Below are 20398 nucleotides of genomic sequence, written 5' to 3'. Positions count from 1 at the left end.
TACTTTAAAGGACGATAACATTAATAACCACGATAAGATTACACTTGACGTTATATAATAACGAACCGAATAAAGCCATCCCTTGGACCAATGTCCTCTTGTGATCAGATTTTCGTCCAAACATAAAAACATATAGATAACTTAACATTTTTTTTGATTAACTAATACACTCATTACTAGATTGAAGCCACAGCTTACAACTAGAGTTGACCATATGAATGAGCGAAGTAGGCAAGAGCTCCAACGAGTGGTGCATTGATGTAAGTAGCTGGCTCGGACTGCTCGTAGTCAGTCCGTTCGTCTGGGAAGCGATCGTGCTGGTCAGGACCACCAACCACTGCACCGACGAGGATATTAGGGTTCGGAGACTGAGAGTTCAAGATGGAGAAGCCTTCGTGACATTGGATCTTGGACGGGTGGCTTGCAACGCAAGGTAAAGAGGAGCCACGGTGGTGGATTCTCCGTGGGAATTTCGGACCGTAACCAACCATGTAGGACATCCTCAATGGGTTGTCTCCAAGTAAATAATCCACCTGCTTTTTGGCGATTGAACGGAGGCGGCCGGGAGTGTAGACTGAGCCACCGCAATGGACGACGGTTCTTGCGGAGGTTAGGTATTTGGCGTAGGTTAAGAGCAAGAACGATGTAGACGTCACGTATTGCATGTTAGCATCTGACATTTTAAACAATAATCCACCTGCATGATATATGTATAAAAATGTTTAGTATTTATCCAGTCCCAATAGTACTGCACCAGTATTACTCCTGTTTAGCAAACAAATAAATTACATATTTATCGAAAGAATATCACCCTAAAAGGAAAAGGAACCAGCAAAAGAAGTTTAAAAAAAAAAATCAAAAAAAAAAAGTTTAAATAAAACCCAAAAAAATCATATGGTTTCCCGAAAGTGTAACATCACAAAACAATTACTATAAAATAATGGATAATAACTTTCTTTAGTGGAGAGTAAGCATGCAAATCAAATAGGAAGATGAAAGGGTAAAAATGTAAGTACCTGGAGTGTACTGAGAAGAAGAGAAAGGAGCGCCAGGAATAACAGAGCAAATGAAATTATCAGCATGACCTTTGTATTCACTCAGTGTCTTCATTTTCTGAACCAGAAACGCCTTCACAACAACAACATCAAAATATCACACTTAGCTATGGATTCTTATCTTAAAAAAAATATTTGCAATAAAGAAATTATGCCTTTGTAAGAAGAATTCTGGCTCCAGCATGCTTATTATCCCAACCAAAAGTGTTGTCATACTCAGCAGCTCCAAGGACTTGTCCATTCATCTTTATGTAGTTCAAATATTTTACATTCTTTGTAGCTTTTTGTAACCAAGCAGCTCCCCACAGCAACTCATCCTGCAAATCAAGAATATAAAAAAAAACATCTTTAATTTTTTCTCTTTTTTTGTAAAGGTTTTTTTTTTAACTTCATTTTTTCTCCAAAATCTTACTTTATTTTATTTTCTACAACATATTTAATTTATTTCTCATGTATAGAAAAACCCATTTACCTGATAACCAGAGTAAGAGCAATAAAATGGACAAACTTCTGGTTTCAATCCTGCACTATAAGTTCCTCTGTATTTGTCAGCAAATGCAAAAACCTAACAACAACAACAACAAAAAAAGATCAATCAGTTTCTTCTTTAACAACTTTTGTCTAAAAATGTTTGGGTTTTATAAGGTTTTTACTTACCCTAATGGCTCGTTTGAGGAGGGTCCTGGAGTAAGAAGGATCAGATTTCTTGAAAACAATAGCAGCAGAAGCTAGAGCGGCGGCTGTTTCAGCGGCGACATCAGAACCAGGAGTGTTCTTGTCCACTTTAAACACACTTCTTTGTGTGTCCATGTCTTCTGGTCTTTCCCAACAAGAATGGTCTTTGTTGGCATCACCAACTTGGACGTAAATGGTGTCAGGACGTGCAGTAGCTTTGAGGAGATAGTCTGTTGCCCAACGAATGGCTGCTTTAGCGTTTGGTAGTTCAGATTTCATGAGACCACCGAACTCAATTACACTCCATGAGAGCATTGTTGTTGTGAATGCCATTGGGAAACCGAACTTGATGTTGTCTCCTGCATCATAGTATCCTCCAACCAAGTCCACCTATGAAACCAAAAAAAAAAGATTAAAAAACCTAACTTTATGCTCTGTTTTGTCAAAAAAAAAACTAACTTTATACTCTGTTTCTGAAAATTAACTTTATTTATACTCTGTTTCTGTCCAAAACACTAACTTTATATTTTGTAAAATGCAAACCCATGAATAAAGGTTGAATCTTTTGATGTTTTGATACATGATTTAACCTACATTGCTAAGATATCTATCTCAGTAAAGAAGCAAACCCAGTTCGTAGTTTCCATAAAACAAAACAAAGAGAGTGAGAGCAAAGTTTACATGGAGAGCAGAGCCATCAGAGAGACCAGAGTTTCTTCTCCAAGTCATTCTCTGGTTGGGAGGAAGCTTTCCAGACCTTTGTCCTTCGAAGAAGAGGATGGATTTGGTGAGAGCATCTTTGTAGTTGTGGTTGGCGATGTGGTGACGATGGTGGTGAGTGTTGAAAAGAGAAGAAGAAGGAGAAGAAGGAGAGTAGGAGGAGCCATTGCAGAGAAAGAAGAAGAAAGAGAGCAAAATGAAGACTCTGAAGTCAAAGGAGGAAGAAGAAAAGCAGAGAAGAGCCATTTTCTCTGAGAGAGCAGAGATTCTATCAACCAATGAGCTAACAGGTAGCAGAAGCTGCTTTGTGGGAAACAGAGGAAGTAGCTCTGCTCTTTTTATAGGGGGAGAAAGGTTTGTTTGTCTCTCTCCTCTCTTCGAAGATAAATTCTTATCATTCTTTTATTAAATTCGAGATTTGTGAAAAAAAAAATCGAGATTTGTGAAAGAAAAAAGGGATTTTTTTTTAAAAAAGGGATAATTCCATACTAGTGAATTATAGTTTCAGAGTGACGAGTATAAATGGTAATCGATATCAGAAGTCTTTGACCAACGTAACGAGTGCATTGACCACTTGAACAACAACACGACACAAGACTAACGTCATTTTGGTAAATAATTTCAATTTTGATTTCATACTTTTCTTTTTTCATTGATTTAATTGTTACTTTAATTAGTTACTATATGAAACAAAGAAACGGTTTAAATTGTTTTACTAGATAAATTTCAGGGGACAAATCTAGACCCGGTCCGGAGTATAGGCAAAAGTACCGATCGTTTAGGACATCACAATTTTAAGGGAAAATTTAGTTGTATATAGAGCACAAATTCTTTTTACGTAAATAACAGAGGCACAACATTTTAAGTGAGCATAGGGCATGAAAAAAAATTGAAAATGTTAGACTGGACTTTGTAATTTAAGATTCTATTAGTGACCCCCCCCCCCTCCCATTAATGCATAAAGATACCACTATGTAAATATGTAAAAGTATAAACTAATTTAGTTATCTGAATTGCTAAAGAAATAATCGCAGTAATATTGATATACTAAGTTTACAAAAAAAATATATTGATATACTATTAATCTTCCATAACTCGCTACAGTATATAGTCATGGATCTTTTGTGATTTTTAATATAAACTCTGATTTAAGTAAATTTTGGTGTCTATTCATAAGTTTATTATCAGAATTATGAATTCATTAGCATTAGTTGTTGTAAAGCATAGAGTTTTGAACTACAATAACTTATATATATTACATGTTCATGTAAATCTCTTTTAGTAAAAATATACCCAGCAAGTTTGGAAAAAAAAAAACACACTCAGCATCTATCAGTAAATAATACACTCATTGTCTTAAAGGACTCAGCATATGAGCTAACGGACGGTCTTTGACCAACATTGTGAACAGAGCCAGCCTTTGGGCCGAGCCAAAGAAGTTACTGTTTCCGGCCGTTTAATTATAATAATAATTTCGGCCACAACTTTTAAAAAGTTTCTTTTGGTCTAGTGGTAAAAACTTAAGGATAGTAACTTTCTTTGCTCCTATAGTAACTAAGGTTCAAATAGCAGAGAGCAGCCTATTTTAAGATTTTGCTTCTAGTCTAAGGATAGTAACTGCTCTCATGTGGCTTTAGCCTTTAGTTTTAACTAGATCTCGACCCGCACAATCGTGCGGATGATTATTTTCATTTTTATACATGTAACTATCTAGTTTACATTAATAATATATAATTTTTATATTTACCAAATTATTAATAGTTTTATAGCATTTTCAAATATAACAATTTTATAGTTTGCATGTAGTAATTTATTTATTTTTGTTTCAAATTATTAGTAATATTTCTCTTATTAAAATATGAACACTAATTAAAATATTACATTCTTTGATATTTACGATAAAATCCATCACCCTTTTAATATAATAGATATGTCCGAAACTCGCTAAATCAGTCTCCAAGAATTTTAAACCGATTTCGTTAAGACGTCTATTATCCCTAAGTAATGCTAGGGGTTTTTCAAAAAAAAAAAGTAATGCTAGGGTTTGTTCAAAAAATCTTTGTTTTGTGTGATACAAAATTAATTGATAAAACCAATAAAATTGGGGAGAATTTTAAATTTACTACAAGATTAATACTAATTTTCAAATTTACTTTAAAAGATAACTATTTTTATAAATGCCTTAAATTTGTGATAAAATATTAAACTAACTCTTTAAAGTCAGTTACAAAATTTTAAGAATACTTTATAAAAGTGTATTAAAATATCATTTATAGATTGGAGCTCATCTTACCCTTTTATACTAAATCTTAAACATTAATCAATAAACCTTGAACCTATTTAATTTTTTTTGATTGAATATATTTTTTAAATGGTAGACAACTTAGGATATTTTAAGCAATTTCTCATATAATTAATGTGGCATTTACTTTCTTTTATTTATTTCCCCAGTTTATTTTCTAGATCTGTTAAACTATTTTTTTCTTTTTTATTTTTGAGAAAAAAGCATTCAAGATCTGTTAAACTAATTGATGACAACAGTTTTACAGTTAACCGTTATCCAGACCCTTAAACAGTTAACTGTTTTTTTTTCAGACATTCTAGTGAACATACTTTTAGTAAATTGCTCGATAATGATGATAAGATTTTCAACATGACTTTGTAATCATTCCACATACATGTGTGCATGTGACTAGCCTTTTCATACGAATCTATGATGAACAACGAGCTCTGGCCATTATAAACAATTATTAGACATTATTAGTGGTTTTCTCTTTTAAGTCGAATCCGTGACATATGGGCGTGTTAATGCATTGTTATGTGTTATGCTAGAAAAGGTTACATTTATTTGAATAATAATGTACGGTAAATGTGATACAGCAATGATTGTCATAACAATCAACGAGCCAATCACTTAATTTACGGAAAATTAAAATAAACGTCCAGGGCCCAAATTACATTGCAGATAAATAGTGTGCTGCACTTTATCGAGACAATTATATACTCCCTCTGTTCCTAAATATAGGATTTTCTACACTTTTCACGTTTATTAAGACTATAATAATTATTTGCACTTTATTTAATTATTTATATCACTTACACACTTTCCAATAACTGTCTACCAATAAAGTTTAATCAGTTCAACTTTTAATAAAAAAAAAACCTCAAAAGTATACAAAACTACCTTAAAAATATAGAAAATTTTATATTGTGGAACAAAGAAAAACTCCAAAAAATCCTATATTTAGGAACAGAGGGAGTATATTTCACTAGTTTCAAATTATTTTTTGCCTCAAATATTTGTCGTTTTACTTGATTTATAAAACAAATGTGACGAAAGACAAAACTGATCAAATCAATCTAAAATAGCCACAGCATCTTTTAATTTTCAATTGAACATATTCTTAGTGGAAATGATTGGTTCATAGATCAGTAGTAACTTCACACATTTCATGTTTGATTTTCAATTCCAAATTGTTGTAGCTTTCTGTTCAGTCTTTTATGTTTGCTGACCAACACACAAAATTTTCGTTTCGAGTTAATAGTCTCTTGTGATCCTATGTGCTATAATATGCATTTGTGCGACACGAATTCTTTAATTATGTGTTGAGAATAATAATCGACATTAGTAACATTCCATCTGTTTTAATGTATAAGTTATTTAGAAGTCTTTTGTTTTATATCGTATAAGTTTTTTAAAAGTAAAATATTTAAGTAAGCAAAAAATATTTGATTAAAAGTTATAAATAGAATTTGAAAAATGATTTATCATTAACTATTTTATTATATAAATTATCTTTCTTCCTATGAATGTTTTAGAAATCGCTAAACATTAACTAGGCACTTTCTAGAAGATTATTATATTGGTCTAGGTGAGATCTTTAGTGTTAACAAATTATTGATTTATATATATATATATATATATATATATTATACACTTATATGACATATTTTAGTTTTAAAGTTTAGTTATAAAATGTTTGTGGTGAATTATAAAAATTAGATATACAAAACAAAAAAATTAGACAAATTTTTATATTTGTAATAACATTCTCTTACTATTATTTGAGGAGACCACTTTCTAATTAACCTTTTGCTCATGTGTTTATTACATGTGTGTCATTTCTTATGTGACAGCTCTACATTTCACCTCACACTATTTTTTCAAAAGCCCATCCTTGCCTAGAAGAATTACCTCTCATGTCATTCTAATGGACATATGTTATATTAAAAAAAGAATAAATGTTATTAATATCAAATGCTTTACATGATGTGCTTTTATATAATATCCAATTCACCGAAAATTAATTTTATATGCCTCTCTCATACATTATTTTATACAGACAATAACATAATGTATACGTCTTTTTTTATTTTGTTGATGTATTCTTTTTGAACTGAAGTTATAATGCTCATACTAACATAAAATATATTTTTTTTGTTGCAAGAACATATATATTTATATATTTATTGTTAATACAATGCTCATACTTATAATAGTGGTAGTTGTCATATTTTCTATTTTATTTATATTTTATGTTTATAGTAATTTTTATATTTTCTACTTTATTTATATTTTATGTTTATCGTAATTTTTATATATTCTACTTTATTATATTTTATGTTTATCGTAATATATCAACTAAAGGTTATTTTAAAAATATAGTTTTTTTTTTACTTTTATGATACAACCATAATCATATCCCAAATCATTTATTACGATAAAATCTCGCAAATCATTTATTACGATAAAATCTCGCAAATCATTTTTTTTACTTTTATGATACAACCATAATCATTTGCAATGAAATCTCGCAAATCATTTATTACGATAAAATCTCCCAATATGGTATGCGAGTCAATGAATAATTATGGTTGTTTCCTGAATATGAAATCTCTTAAAGCATGATTGATTTAGGATTCAGTCCCTAATCAGATCACAATCTTTCCGTATTAATTCAATCACCACCTAATTGTTAGGCTTAATTGATATGATTAGCGATTTTTCTTACACTTTTTCATATTTGAGGCATATTATTAGTTTTTAGTTACCATAATTATAAAAACTCTATGTCACATTTGTTATAAAAGGATCGCCAGGTGAGTAACGAACCACCCGTGGATTTTCATTTCCTTCAGTCCCAACACAAATGACTGTCTTTTGTTTTGTGCCTTTCAAAAATGTCTTCGATGGATCGCTTAACCCTCATTTTCTGATTGGTAATTCTAATAATTTTTGTTTATGAAGTATCAAATATAGTTTAAATAGCAGCGTATTGTTATATAGTTTTTTTACTAATCCATTTTGGTTAACATAGATGTCATCGGACATGTTGTGCAAGTGGGTCGCATTCAGATGTTTTCAGTTAATGGAAAAGAGATCCCGAAGATTTCATTGCTGATACGTGATGCAGAGTAAGTTCTGTTCAAAAATCATATTCAAATTTTAGTCTGAATGCGTTATTTTAGAAAAATACTTTTGATACACTCTCTCTATTACAGATTATTAATTTGTTCAAAAAAAAATAATATATATATATATATATATATTCACCAAACTTACATGAATCTTTGACTGAATACACATATGGAAACAATGTTTACTTGACTTACGTATAATAATTATTAGCACTACCAATTATCAAGGAAGGCATTTTATATAATATGTATTACTTATCAGTCACAAACTAATATTGAAACGAAATGTTATATAAATCTCGGTGTATATGCATCAAATGAGAGTAAGCATTCGGAATTTCTATGTTCGATTTTATAAAGTTTTCCAATATTCACTTTAGTCAAAATACTATGCATGCTTGATGTTTGATCTTCACTTTATCTTTTCGGTATTTATAACCAAGATAGTTTTTTTTGCTGGTTAAATAAAAATTTGAATATACAAACTTGAGTCATAATCATATACGGCATATGTAAGTTTTCAAATTCGGTGTGCTTGATCTTGGCTTTATATTTTCAGTATTTATAACATTGACCATTTTTCTCATAAGTTACTTCTTTTTGTAGAGTAATTACTTTTTTCTATACGTCATAAAATCAAAATTCAAATAGATTATTTTTCTATATAATATGCAGCATATGCAATGTATTGAAAGAGTATCTTGATTCAAATACATAATTGATCCACATTATGAAGTTTTCAAATTTCAAAATACTACAAGTTGACTCAGCGAGTATCTTGATTCATATCAATTAAGCTTTGATTGATTTCATAAGATCATTTGTAATATAATTGTGCAATATTCAGTTTTTCAGAAATTAATATCATGTAATCATGGATTGTTTTTCTTATAACTACTAACGATATAATTTAAGTTTGTCATTTATGGTTAAATTTCAAAAGATTGGTCGAAACCATCATTATAACGCTTTCATATAATTCTTTCCAAAAAATTTGTATATAAATACAAACAGATTACAATTGCGCTTATAAATTATAATTTCTGATATTACTCCAACCATGACATAAAATAATATTAAATTGTAATAATGAATTTTTCATCTCTAACTATAATTCTAAATTCATACAACAATATTATATAGTGTCTAATTGTAAGTGCTTTTACGTATAATTGTAATATAATATATTATATATTAAACGGAGATTTTGTTTTATATTGTTTGTTATATTTGTAAAATTTTGTTCTTTATAAAATTCATTAGTTACAATTTAAAAAATTTAATATCAAAATGTGCATATTAATCTATATGTTATATTCAAAAGTTAAAGACTTTTATAGTACGTGTTTTACGTATTTTTTACTCCATCTCAATCTCTTTCTAACTAAATTTGGTATGCAATTCGATATGTTTAACTAAAATAGAGACGGTTGTTGTTTCCTATAATATATTACAAATCATAATCATGTCATTATGATAATAATCATCACCGCTGTAAATTTAATTGATTCCTTTTACTAATTCAAATTTGATCGTAATTTATGCAATACCGAAAAAATAGGAAACTGAAATATGCAATCATCATAATGAATTTTGGTTTAGTTTGATATAGAAAAGTTACTATAAATTTATTTAAATTCTCATAACTAATTAAAAATCACACACAAAAATTCATTATTAAAAAAGTTTTTTTTTTAAATAAAAAAAATCTAACCAATTACACAAGTTATAAATTACTCTTATAGATTTACTTCCTTAAAATTTACTTCAATTACGGCTAAGTAATCACACAAGTTTTTTAAAATATCAAAGCTTACCTTATATAAACATGGATAATGTTCTTCGATATTTCATTATATAACATGTAATATTTGTAACTATAATTTTTATCTTTCTAATATCTATAGTTTAAAAGCTTTAATTTTTATTTAGTCATTCACTCCGCGCAGGGCGCGGATACCACCTAGTTATTGTTTAATTGAGCATATTAAGACTAATTTAGTTTGATTTAAACCGGTTAAGAACAGCTTAACATATTTGAATTGAATAAATCGGTATTAATGAGTTTAAGAAATTGTTTCGGATATGATTAAATTGCGGCATAGGAACTGTCTAGACCAATTTTTAGAACTATGGACTCCTATCTAATATAATGAATTTCCCTCCGCATCCTTTTTTGGGAAATTCTCCCTCCAGTCCTTTTAGTTTTTCTAAAATCTGATAGACAAAACTTTAGGTTAAAGACAAAATAATATTCTTACAGAAAATATATTAAAAACAAAGTATCTTTAGATATACATAAGTAACCTAACGGCGGAAGCCCTAGGCGACAAAATATGCGATCTTAGATCATGATCTTCGTTGGGATTGTGATCTCCATATAACTGATCGTTCTTTGACGAGTAGGTTATCCGTATCAAAGGTTTGTATCAGCAGAGGAGTTTGGTGAGTTTCTCTTTTCGCAAACGAAAGGAGTGGTGCTAAGGTGAGCTGTTCCGTGGTTGATCACGATCTCTTTCACTCGTTCGAAACCGTACTCTGTTCTCTGCGTTCTCTGTTGTCGGGGTACTCTGTTCTCTGGTTTTCTCTGTTTTCACTAGATCGGCTTCTCTGCTCCGTTTGAATTATTATTACGATCTGTTGCACTGCTGTTTCTGTTTGCTCTGTTTACGTGGCTGATAAGCAAACTCAGTTGAACCAGACAGAAGAATGAATCGCTCTCGTTTGGCTCTTACGGCTGATGAGAAAGGTAAAAGCATCTGTTATGATAATACGGATGAAGCCATTCAACTTTCGGATGAAGAAGACGCTCCTACCATTCGGGACTTTAGGCTATCTTTGATTGGCAAGATCCTCAATCCTAGGAAACAAATTGTGGAAAAGTTGATCCAATCTATGCCGGCGACATGGGGAATGCAAGATAAGATCACAGCTAATGATCTTGGAAGTGGGAAGTTCCTGTTGAACTTTCAAAATGAAACGGATCTTAAGTCCGTTCTAAGCCAAGGTCCGTTCCATTATAACTTTTGCATGTTTGTGCTAGTTCGTTGGGAACCGGTGGTGCACGACGACTACCCGTGGGTGATCCCATTCTGGGTGGAGATAACAGGCATTCCGCTACATCTATGGACAATCAAGAACCTTAGAAACATTGGTAGCAGGCTGGGGCATATTGACACGGTTGATTTATCGGCAGGTCGTATGCTTATTGATGTCGACACTAGGAAGCCACTTACTTTCTCCAGGAAGATCGCGTCTAAGGATGGTGATGAGGTCACGATTAAAATCAACTATGACAAGCTCTTCAAGCACTGTAGAACTTGTGGAATGCTCACCCATGAACAGGCGCACTGTTTGCAAAAGCCTGTGACGCAGGAACATAGTGAAAGGCAAGGTGTATTCGCAAGGGTTCAGCTTCCATGGAATGATGAGGATAACAAGGAGCGGTTTAATGGGTACAACCAGGTTAAACACGAGAAGGCCAATCCTGAAGCTTACTACCTGCGAAACAGAGCAAGCACGGAGGATAAGCGAGTTGATGGTGGATTTATGACGGACGCTAGGATGTCGTACGGAAGACATGTAGGATACAATGATCGATATGACTGGAACAAAGGTGGAAAGGAGAGGAAGAGTTCGTATCATAATGCTCGGTACGCGCCTTATGCACGAAACAGAGCACAAGTTTGGAAAGCAAAAGAAAAAACAGAGGAGAGATATGGGAAGTAACAAACGAAGAGATGAGTCGTATGCTCATCGATTCAAGTCTGCTGGAGGGGCTTCCCAATTAGGTGAAACGTACCGTGACGATGGTAGGCGTGATTATGATATACGTGCTGGAAGAAGTGAGGCAACAGTAAACCCTCGTTCAGTTACTCAACAAGACAAGGAGTCCACTGGAGAAGATGTAACAATGGCGAGTGTTCCACATCAGAGTAGTGGGAAGAGGATAGCTAGCCAAGTGGTAACGCCTATTCGTCATGATCAGGAGCACGATGCACATGTTACAAAACGTCGTCATATATCACCTCGATTGTTAACTTTCTCTCCTAAGGAGAAAGTATCTCTTGAGAACGAGCAAATCATTGGTGCTCTAAGTGATATGGAGATCATTGACCAAGAACATATGGAGGAGGGCACGAATGACACAAAGATGGATGTGGACGTCGATGATGATGACCTGCTAGGACAAGAGTTAAGGGAGGTTGAGGCTTCTATGGCTAAAGGAAATAAAGGGGAGACGGCAAGGGAGGAGAAGTTAACAAGAAGGCCGCGAGCTTCATCATCGAGCAGAAATGGGAAGAGCCGCAAATACCCGTTGGGCATGCCTATCAAGAAAGCTGAGTTCCTTCGTCGGGGATCTCCGAAGCCTCATAAATTGGGAGCAAAGGCTACATCAATTCCAGATAATCAACGATCAGAGGGGAAAAAAGATTCGAGTATCATTATCAGTTCAAGAAATGGCTTGGAGGGGTCCAAAAACTCTTCCCGACGTTATCCATGAAGACACTCAGTTGGAACTGTCGAGGGATCGGGACAGACCTCACAGTTCGACGCCTTACGGAGATGTGTCAGAAGCATCGCCCAGGACTTGTGTTCCTCTCTGAAACGAAGAATCAGAGGCTGCGGTTGCAAAACCTTCAGTCTGATTTAGGATTTGATCATGTGTTTACCGTTGAGCCACTTGGTCTCAGCGGAGGTTTAGCTTTGTTTTTTATGGATGAATTTCAAGTTAATGTTCTATTTTCAAATAACAGAATGATTGACATTGAGGCAATCATTGATGGAATAAAAGTCTATATGACGTTTGTTTATGGAGACCCTGTACTAGAAAGAAGAGATCAAGTTTGGGAACGTCTTACGCGTTTCTCAACAACTAGAAATGGGCCTTGGTTTATGATAGGAGATTTTAATGAAATCACTGATCATAATGAAAAAGAAGGGGGACGACAACGCACAGATAGTTCATTCTTACCTTTCAAACAGATGCTAAGTGATTGTGGGATGTTAGAATTTCCATATACTGGTAATATGTTATCATGGGTTGGAAAGAGAGCAGGAAGAGTAACAGTCTGATGCCGTCTTGATAGAGCAGTCGGAAACCCAGACTGGCATGACAAGTTTCCGCATTCCACGGTGAAGTATATGAGATTATGGGGATCGGATCATCGTCCGATTCTTGCAGACATTCTCAGGAAGTCATTGAGAAGATCAAGAAAATTAAAATTTGATAAAAGATGGTTAGATAACGATGAGCTGCGACAAGTTATACTGGAGGGATGGAAATCACCTGATCTTCCTCCCAATGCGACAATAATGGAGCATATTGCCAGCTGCAGGAAAGCATTGAGTGAGTGGCGGAGACAGCATAGTATTAACTCGGCAAAACTGGTGGAGGAGCTTAAAGAAAAAGTGGAGGGTCTTTATGCGGATAATAATGCTACAACTGAAGAAATCGCAGCTGCTTTAAAAGAACTATCAGATGCTCTTAAGGCAGAAGAAATGTTCTGGAAACAAAAAAGCAGAGTTTTCTGGCTAAGAGAAGGTGATCGAAATACAAAGTTTTTCCATGCACTGACAAAGCAACGAAGAGCAAGAAACAAGATCACTCAGCTTTTGGATGAGAATGGGAATATTGTGCAAGATGAAGAAGGATTAGTAGCCATTGCTACTAGTTATTTTAGACAGATTTTTGAATCTTCTAATCCTGAAGATATCGAAGAGGCGCTAGCTGAAGTTCCAACAACAATCACGGGGCCTATGAATGAGAGTTTGACAGCTCCGATTACTGAATGGGAGGTTAAACTGGCTCTCTTTGCTATGCATCCGGAAAAAGCCCCGGGGCCAGATGGAATGACAGCACTTTTCTACCAGAAATTTTGGGATATAGTAAAAGAAGACTTGACTCTTATGGTTAATAAATTCCTCACTGATGGGACGATGCCACAAGGACTCAATGAAACAAATATTTGTCTTATTCCAAAAACGACGAAGCCCAATGAGATGGCCCAATTTCGGCCCATTAGCTTATGTAACGTCAGTTACAAGATCATCTCTAAGGTCTTATGCCAGAGACTCAAAAAAGTGTTACCAAATCTTATATCGGAAACCCAATCAGCCTTTGTTGCTGGAAGACAGATCTCGGATAATATTATGATTGCTCAAGAGATGTTTCATGCACTTAGGACAAAGCCAAGCGGACGTAGTAAAAGAATGGCCATTAAGACAGACATGAGCAAAGCATATGACAGGATGGAATGGTCATTCATTGAGGCTGTCATGAGAAAGATGGGCTTTTCGGAAGTGTGGATTACTTGGATTATGAGATGTATAACATCAGTACAATATAAAGTCCTTATGAATGGCCAACCGAGAGGAAACATTATTCCAGGAAGAGGATTACGCCAAGGAGATCCTTTGTCTCCTTTCATTTTTATTCTATGCACGGAAGCGCTCGTTAGCTTTCTTAATCACGCAGAGAACCAGGGAAAGATAACGGGGATGCGCGTTACCCGCGCGTGTCCATCGGTATCTCACCTATTATTTGCTGATGATAGCCTTTTCTTTTGTAAGGCGGAGCCCCGTGAATGTGAAGAAGTAATGAAAGTGATCAGGATCTACGGCAAGGCATCAGGACAATGTATTAACTTTGATAAATCCTCTTTACTCTTTGGTAAGAGGATTAACGCAACCACAAGGCAAGAGATCAAAGACGTACTTGGAATACAGAATGATGGAGGGATGGGAACTTACTTGGGTATTCCAGAAGATATTAGTGGTTCAAAGTGCAAGCTCTTTGCTTTCCTGAAAGACAAATTAATGCATAGAGTGAATGGCTGGACAGGTCGTTGGCTATCGAAAGGAGGGAAGGAGGTATTGATTAAGTCTATCTTGCTCGCTCTCCCGACGTATGTAATGTCTATTTTCCTACTCCCATTGGAGATTTGTGAAAACCTTGCTAGTGCTATTGCTCAATTCTGGTGGAGTTCAAATCCCCCAAAAAGAGGAATACACTGGTCGAAATGGGAAAAAGTCTGCCTACCGAGAGAAGAAGGAGGGATTGGATTCCGTATGATCCATGAGTTCAACCTGGCATTATTAGCAAAACAACTATGGAGGTTAACACAAAACCCGGATTCGCTGGTTGCCCGTGTCCTAAGAGGAAGATACTACAGGCTAAGCTCGCCTTTGCGAGTAAATTCTGTAAACAGTCCTTCATACGTGTGGACTAGTATTTCTGCTGCGAGGAAGCTTTTGTTGCTGGGAATAAGGCAGAAAATACACTCTGGTTATGAGGTGAAGGTGTGGGAGGATCCCTGGATTCCAAACACTCCGGCTAGGCCAGCTATACCTATAGCGCCAGTTATGCATCCAAATATGAGAGTGAGTGATCTTATTAACCCGGAGTTGAAGGAATGGGATGTTGATCTACTAGAACAATATGTTAGCCCTGCTGACATACCACTTATACGGAGTTTGGCCATAAGCACAACTCATAGGCCTGACACATTTTGTTGGAACTTCACAAAAAATGGTCCATATACGGTTAAATCTGGATATTGGGTTGCCCAAAATCTTTTGAAGGATGCAGGCGAAAAAGAAGTGGTAGAACCAAGTATTACAAAACTTCAAGCCTTTGCTTGGAAGATAAAGGCGCCAAAGAAAATTTGTCATCTTATATGGCAATTGTTAACTGGTCAAGTGGCAGTAACGAGAAATCTTGTGAGGCGTAATATGAGATGCGATAATTACTGCCCAAGATGTGGTGAGCCAGAGGAATCAGCAACACATGATATTTTCGAATGCCCACCTGCACTACAGGTTTGGCTTCATTCGTCAATTCCGACGAGCCCGGCTGTATTTCCAGCACCAAGTATATACACGAATATGAACTACCTCTTCTGGGAAAAGAATGGCATGCTTGAACCAGAACAAGACAGGGATCCTTATCCCTGGCTGATTTGGTATATCTGGAAGGCTCGAAACGATAAACTTTTTAGGGGCATAGATAGAGATCCTCTGGAGCTAGTACGACACGCTGAGAGTGAGTGTCAAGCCTGGTTTAATGCTAATGAAACGGTACCATCAGCGGTACAAGAGAGTAATGTAGAGGAACCTCAAGTCATAAGCTTGGGTAATATTTGTTTGCTGGATGGATCTTGGACATCTCAGGCTCAATTTAGTGGATGTGGAGGGGTCTGGTTGGACAGTGGGGGAAACACGCAACTCATGGGATCACAGAATTTTCATAGAAGAGAATCGGCTCTGCACTCAGAATTGGAAGCATTGCGATGGGCGATGGAGAATATGCTTCAACATTCAACTTGCCAGAACTTTGGAACAGACTGCAAGGACTTGATTGCGATGATCAGGGAACCTCATGCTTGGCCATGTTTTGCTACGGAGCTAGAGAGGATATAGACACTGCTGATATGCTTCCCCGACTTCAAGATTTCTTATGTTCCTAGAGCGCGTAATCAGATTTCAGACTTTTTAGCTAAAACAGCTAGATCCTTCCATAGGAAGTTACATTTTATTGGTTGTTCTATTCCGGTCTGGTTACCCAGACCACCTCAAGTTTGAGTAATAGAATAGCCGTTTGCCGTAAAAAAAAAAAACAAAGTATCTTTAGATAGTATTTAACCAAAACAACTTATAAATAGAAATGGAAGAAGTATGCAATAATGATGTAACAAGGCAAACCACATCCTTTCAATTTTTCTGAAAAAATACTAATCTAAAGTATTAAATATATACATATCATTTTGCAAAAAGATATACATATAATTATTTTATAATCAATGCTTTTGTTTGGCATAAAGAAAGATAAACACTAAAAGAAACATAAACAAACCAATAAAATGCTTTCGCATCATAATTTAATTTCTGTAATTGGTGTCAAACGTATCATGGCATTTGTGGACGGGACAGTTAAAAAACAATCACGGGCAGCTCATGGCTCATATTCAAACTGGAAATTAATCGAGCACCAACTCCCAAACCACATATGGATAATGTTGGTTACATATTGTAGCAATATTTTTAAAAAAATATTTTAGCAATATTCAAACCCTATATCTCTCTATATGCACATGTATAAGCTATATATATAGGTATGAAGAGTAGCACTGAAAAATAATAATGGAGAGGATGGGAATGTCATACTTATCATGTGCGTTCCTGTGATGATTCCACATGCCTCGTGACCCCCAGAACAAAACACGTTATCTATAAATAGCAAAACTAACTTTGGATTCATGTTCTTATTCTCCTTTTCCTGCTTCTTTGTAAAAGTTTCTCCAATTATCGAGAACAGCCAAGAAAACAGATGGTAAAGGCTATAACTTTTATCTCAAAATTAATTTTCATATTTTCGAAATTAAATTTCTTTGACTAAATTTTAGTTTACTTTAGTGATACTATATGCGTATACGGTTATATACTCACGATAAATTAGACTGAAAATTTGAGAAATTTAATAGACCATTAAATGTATATATATGATTTATTCTCACTGGCTAGGGTATTTATCATTTTTTCGAGTTGGATATATAAATACACACACACCGGACCTGCAGTAATAATTTTTTATAGAATGATGATCATATTAATTGTTTAGGTACAAGTCTAAGTGACTTGATCTCATGTTTACAATCCAATATGTGATTAAAAACCAGTATTAAATGGGATGCCGGTTGAATTAAGCCACGTCCCACCATTAATAAATGGACCAACTGTGAATTGGGTTGCTTCCGTTGCGTTGATGCGTTTATAGCCAGGCCAATGGACCCGGTTTGTCGTGCTCGAACCAGGTCCATAATTCATGTACTCTCCATAATATAGGTTTTCGAGACTAACAGTTGTATTCCACTCCAACCATCCGGCAGGAACAACCAGATCGTCAATAAACGATTTCATGATGATCGTCCTAGAGAAGTTTTTCCACGGTCGACCTAAGTACGCCTCGAAGCTTCCTTTTACAGGGATCAAATCAGCCGCGGCCAAGAATCTACAGTTAATCATAGAGATACCTGTAGGATCGTACGATACATTGCGGCTTTGAGCAGTGTATGTGATTTTCTGCCCAGGGTTTGGTTTACGAGCATAAAGACTACAGTTTTGGAACACAACAGCCGCGTTACCGAATACGAAATCGACCGTACCATATATATCACATTCTCTATAGAACTGTTTGCCTGAATAGACATAAAGGGTGTCTTGGTAGCCTTCGAAAGAGCAACGGTAGAAAGCAGAGTGGTCAGAGCTGCTTCGCAATGCCACGGCTTGTGGTGACGGTCCAGCAAAATTCACGAATGATATATCCTTAGCTATGAACCCTTCACTTTTCACGCCTGCATGAACAATTGTCTACTAGTTACTCGTTATACTACAACCATATATAATATGAAGATATCATTAGGTTGGATTTTGTACCAAAAAAACATTAGGTTAGATTTATTTTTTGAAGAAAGAAAATTTGGATTTTATTTGGGCTCGACATATAATTCGGCCTCAGCCTAAACCGATAAGAAATCAAGAATGTGCCCACCTGGACGGCGCCATAAAACTAGAATCGTTACTCGTTATAAGCAACTTCTTTTTCTAGATATTTATTGACGATGTTTGGCAATTAGCATTTAAAAGAAAAAGGCAAAGTATTTTGATCAAAGGCTAACCTACGGTAGCAGTTTGAAATGTTTTCAAGATACCATTCCTGCGGTTTGCTTTTATGACTGTTCTTCCGATACCGTCTCCCACAAACATTATCATTGTCTTCTTCTTCGGTATCTCGACGTTCTCAAAGTATACCCCACGTTTTATATATATCAAAAACCTGTTAAAGATTTGAAGAGTATATTAAAACAATAAATTAATGAAAAAGGAATAAAGTTCAAAAAAAAATTAAAACGAAAAACAATGACATGGCCAAATTCATATATAACATTTGAAAGAAAAAATCATATATATCAACATTTTTTTTTTTTTTTTTTTTTTTTTTTTTTTTTTTTTTTTTTTTCATATATATCAACATTGATAAACCGAAAACATGATATACCGAAAACCGAAAACATGCAAGTGCATATTTTTTCTTTGTACTAAATATCACCAATTTTACAACTTGTGTTACTTGAGAATAATAAATAAATAAAAATATGTACTAATATAGATTTGCATTTTTAAAACTTTGTTCAAAATGTTAATGTTGGTGCATATTAGAACCAAAAAGTTGAAGAAAAAACAATGACATCATGAAATTTTCATAAATGACATTTGACAAAAAAAGAAAGTAAAAACCATCATATATTATCAACATTGATAAACCAAAACATGCATGTACATATATTTTCTTTGTTCCAACATCACCAATTTCACTACTGGTATTACTTGAGAATAATAAATAAAATAGTACCAATATAGATTTTGCATTTTATAATTTTGTTCCAAATGTTAACGTTGGTGCTTTACTGCGTTGAGGTAAGATGTATGTGTACCTTGTTACACTCGAGTTAGGAGCGGCCGAGACCGCATCGTTGATGGTGAAGAAGTTTCCGGTACCGTCTTTAGCCACCATGAGATCAAACTTAGTTTTTTCCACCGGAGCGTGAAGTCGTCTCTTGTCATCCTCTAAGACCCAACTCGGGAACTCAACGTCAACCTCAAATGCTTCCGGGGAGTGTTCATGCCCTGGAATTGTCTGCAGCATGCGCAGAGAGTTACTGAGGTTGCTAGAGATCTCCAAGATGCTATCCTTCAAGCTATCCGTCAATTTATACGTGTTATCATTATTATTTTCATGAATTCCACTTGTCGTGAAACCCTCAAGACACGTGTCTTGATTCGTCATAGCGTCGCTGAGCAACATATTAACGTCGTGGGCCCCAAGAGAGGAAGTTTGGAGCTTGGAGATTGCAGTTTCAAGATCGAAGATAGTGTCATCGAGTAGACCGAGACAGTCTTCGAATGCGCAGTGGTAACGGTGAGCTATGTTTGGACCAAGACGTTTATGGAGGTTGTAGAAGGTAGTGTAAGAGACATTGACGTTTAAGATGGTTTGGTTTAAAGTAGCGACGATGAGCTCAGTGATGTTATTGTGTTCGGCTAGACGCTGCGTGGATTGTGAATGAACGGTGGATATTAAGAAGATTAGGTGAAAGGTCAATGCTAGTATGTTGAGATTTATGTGGTCCGACGTTTTTCTACTTGGATTATGCATTTTTTTTTTCAAGATTGTAGTGAGAGCTTGTGGTCTTATATAAACCCTTAAAGGTAACTAATGATATAGAGGCGAAGATTAAAATAATAGAGAGACTGCGAATAATATTACTTTTTTGACCAAGGAATAATATTAATTACTTTACTCATCAACCTCATTTCCTCTAGACAATGGTAATTCTTTCAACTTATGGTAAATGTATTCTCACATAAACATATGAGTATGGACGTCTTTCTCTAATTTGAATAAATTATTTTAAAGATACATATTAAATGCATCATGATTTTACACAAAATACGTAAAATGCATCGATGTA

At 34.7% G+C, this 20398-nt stretch overlaps 3 protein-coding genes across 3 annotated transcripts; 1 reads left to right on the top strand and 2 right to left on the bottom strand.

Moving 5' to 3' along the window:
• LOC108836255 (endoglucanase 17) lies at positions 1 to 2765 on the bottom strand. Its single transcript, XM_056995243.1, has 6 exons — positions 2412 to 2765; positions 1713 to 2120; positions 1528 to 1620; positions 1211 to 1372; positions 1017 to 1128; positions 1 to 697 (listed from the first exon to the last, which is right to left on the bottom strand). The coding sequence occupies exons 1-6, from the start codon at positions 2694 to 2696 to the stop codon at positions 201 to 203; spliced, it is 1557 nt and encodes a 518-aa protein (XP_056851223.1). The 5' UTR covers positions 2697 to 2765; the 3' UTR covers positions 1 to 200.
• Positions 2766 to 10577: 7812 nt separating this feature from the next.
• Positions 10578 to 12372, top strand: LOC108825039 (uncharacterized). Its single transcript, XM_018598384.1, has 2 exons — positions 10578 to 11502; positions 11546 to 12372. Exons 1-2 carry the CDS (start codon positions 10578 to 10580, stop codon positions 12370 to 12372), a joined length of 1752 nt encoding a protein of 583 aa, XP_018453886.1.
• A 5143-nt stretch (positions 12373 to 17515) lies between these two features.
• LOC108827175 (probable pectinesterase/pectinesterase inhibitor 39) lies at positions 17516 to 20082 on the bottom strand. Its single transcript, XM_018600526.2, has 3 exons — positions 19361 to 20082; positions 18545 to 18702; positions 17516 to 18220 (listed from the first exon to the last, which is right to left on the bottom strand). The coding sequence occupies exons 1-3, from the start codon at positions 20080 to 20082 to the stop codon at positions 17535 to 17537; spliced, it is 1566 nt and encodes a 521-aa protein (XP_018456028.1). The 3' UTR covers positions 17516 to 17534.
• Between the last annotated feature and the right edge of the window lie 316 nt (positions 20083 to 20398).

Source organism: Raphanus sativus, chromosome 9, assembly GCF_000801105.2.
Source record: "Raphanus sativus cultivar WK10039 chromosome 9, ASM80110v3, whole genome shotgun sequence".
Lineage (NCBI taxonomy): Eukaryota > Viridiplantae > Streptophyta > Magnoliopsida > Brassicales > Brassicaceae > Raphanus > Raphanus sativus.
The sequence above is the reverse complement of the archived record's forward strand: the minus strand, read 5'-3'. Positions and strand labels throughout refer to the sequence as shown.

Coding starts and splice junctions, on each gene's coding strand:
- LOC108825039 (XM_018598384.1), top strand. CDS start 10,578: ATGAATCGCTCTCGTTTGGCTCTTACGGCTGATGAGAAAGGTAAAAGC. Junction 11,503..11,545: donor AGGTGGAAAGGAGAGGAAGA/GTTCGTATCATA, acceptor TGCACGAAACAG/AGCACAAGTTTGGAAAGCAA.
- LOC108827175 (XM_018600526.2), bottom strand. CDS start 20,082: ATGCATAATCCAAGTAGAAAAACGTCGGACCACATAAATCTCAACATA. Junction 18,703..19,360: donor CCTAACTCGAGTGTAACAAG/GTACACATACAT, acceptor AATCTTTAACAG/GTTTTTGATATATATAAAAC. Junction 18,221..18,544: donor ATTTCAAACTGCTACCGTAG/GTTAGCCTTTGA, acceptor TTGTTCATGCAG/GCGTGAAAAGTGAAGGGTTC.
- LOC108836255 (XM_056995243.1), bottom strand. CDS start 2,696: ATGGCTCTTCTCTGCTTTTCTTCTTCCTCCTTTGACTTCAGAGTCTTC. Junction 2,121..2,411: donor CTGATGGCTCTGCTCTCCAT/GTAAACTTTGCT, acceptor TTGGTTTCATAG/GTGGACTTGGTTGGAGGATA. Junction 698..1,016: donor TTCTTCTCAGTACACTCCAG/GTACTTACATTT, acceptor TATATCATGCAG/GTGGATTATTGTTTAAAATG.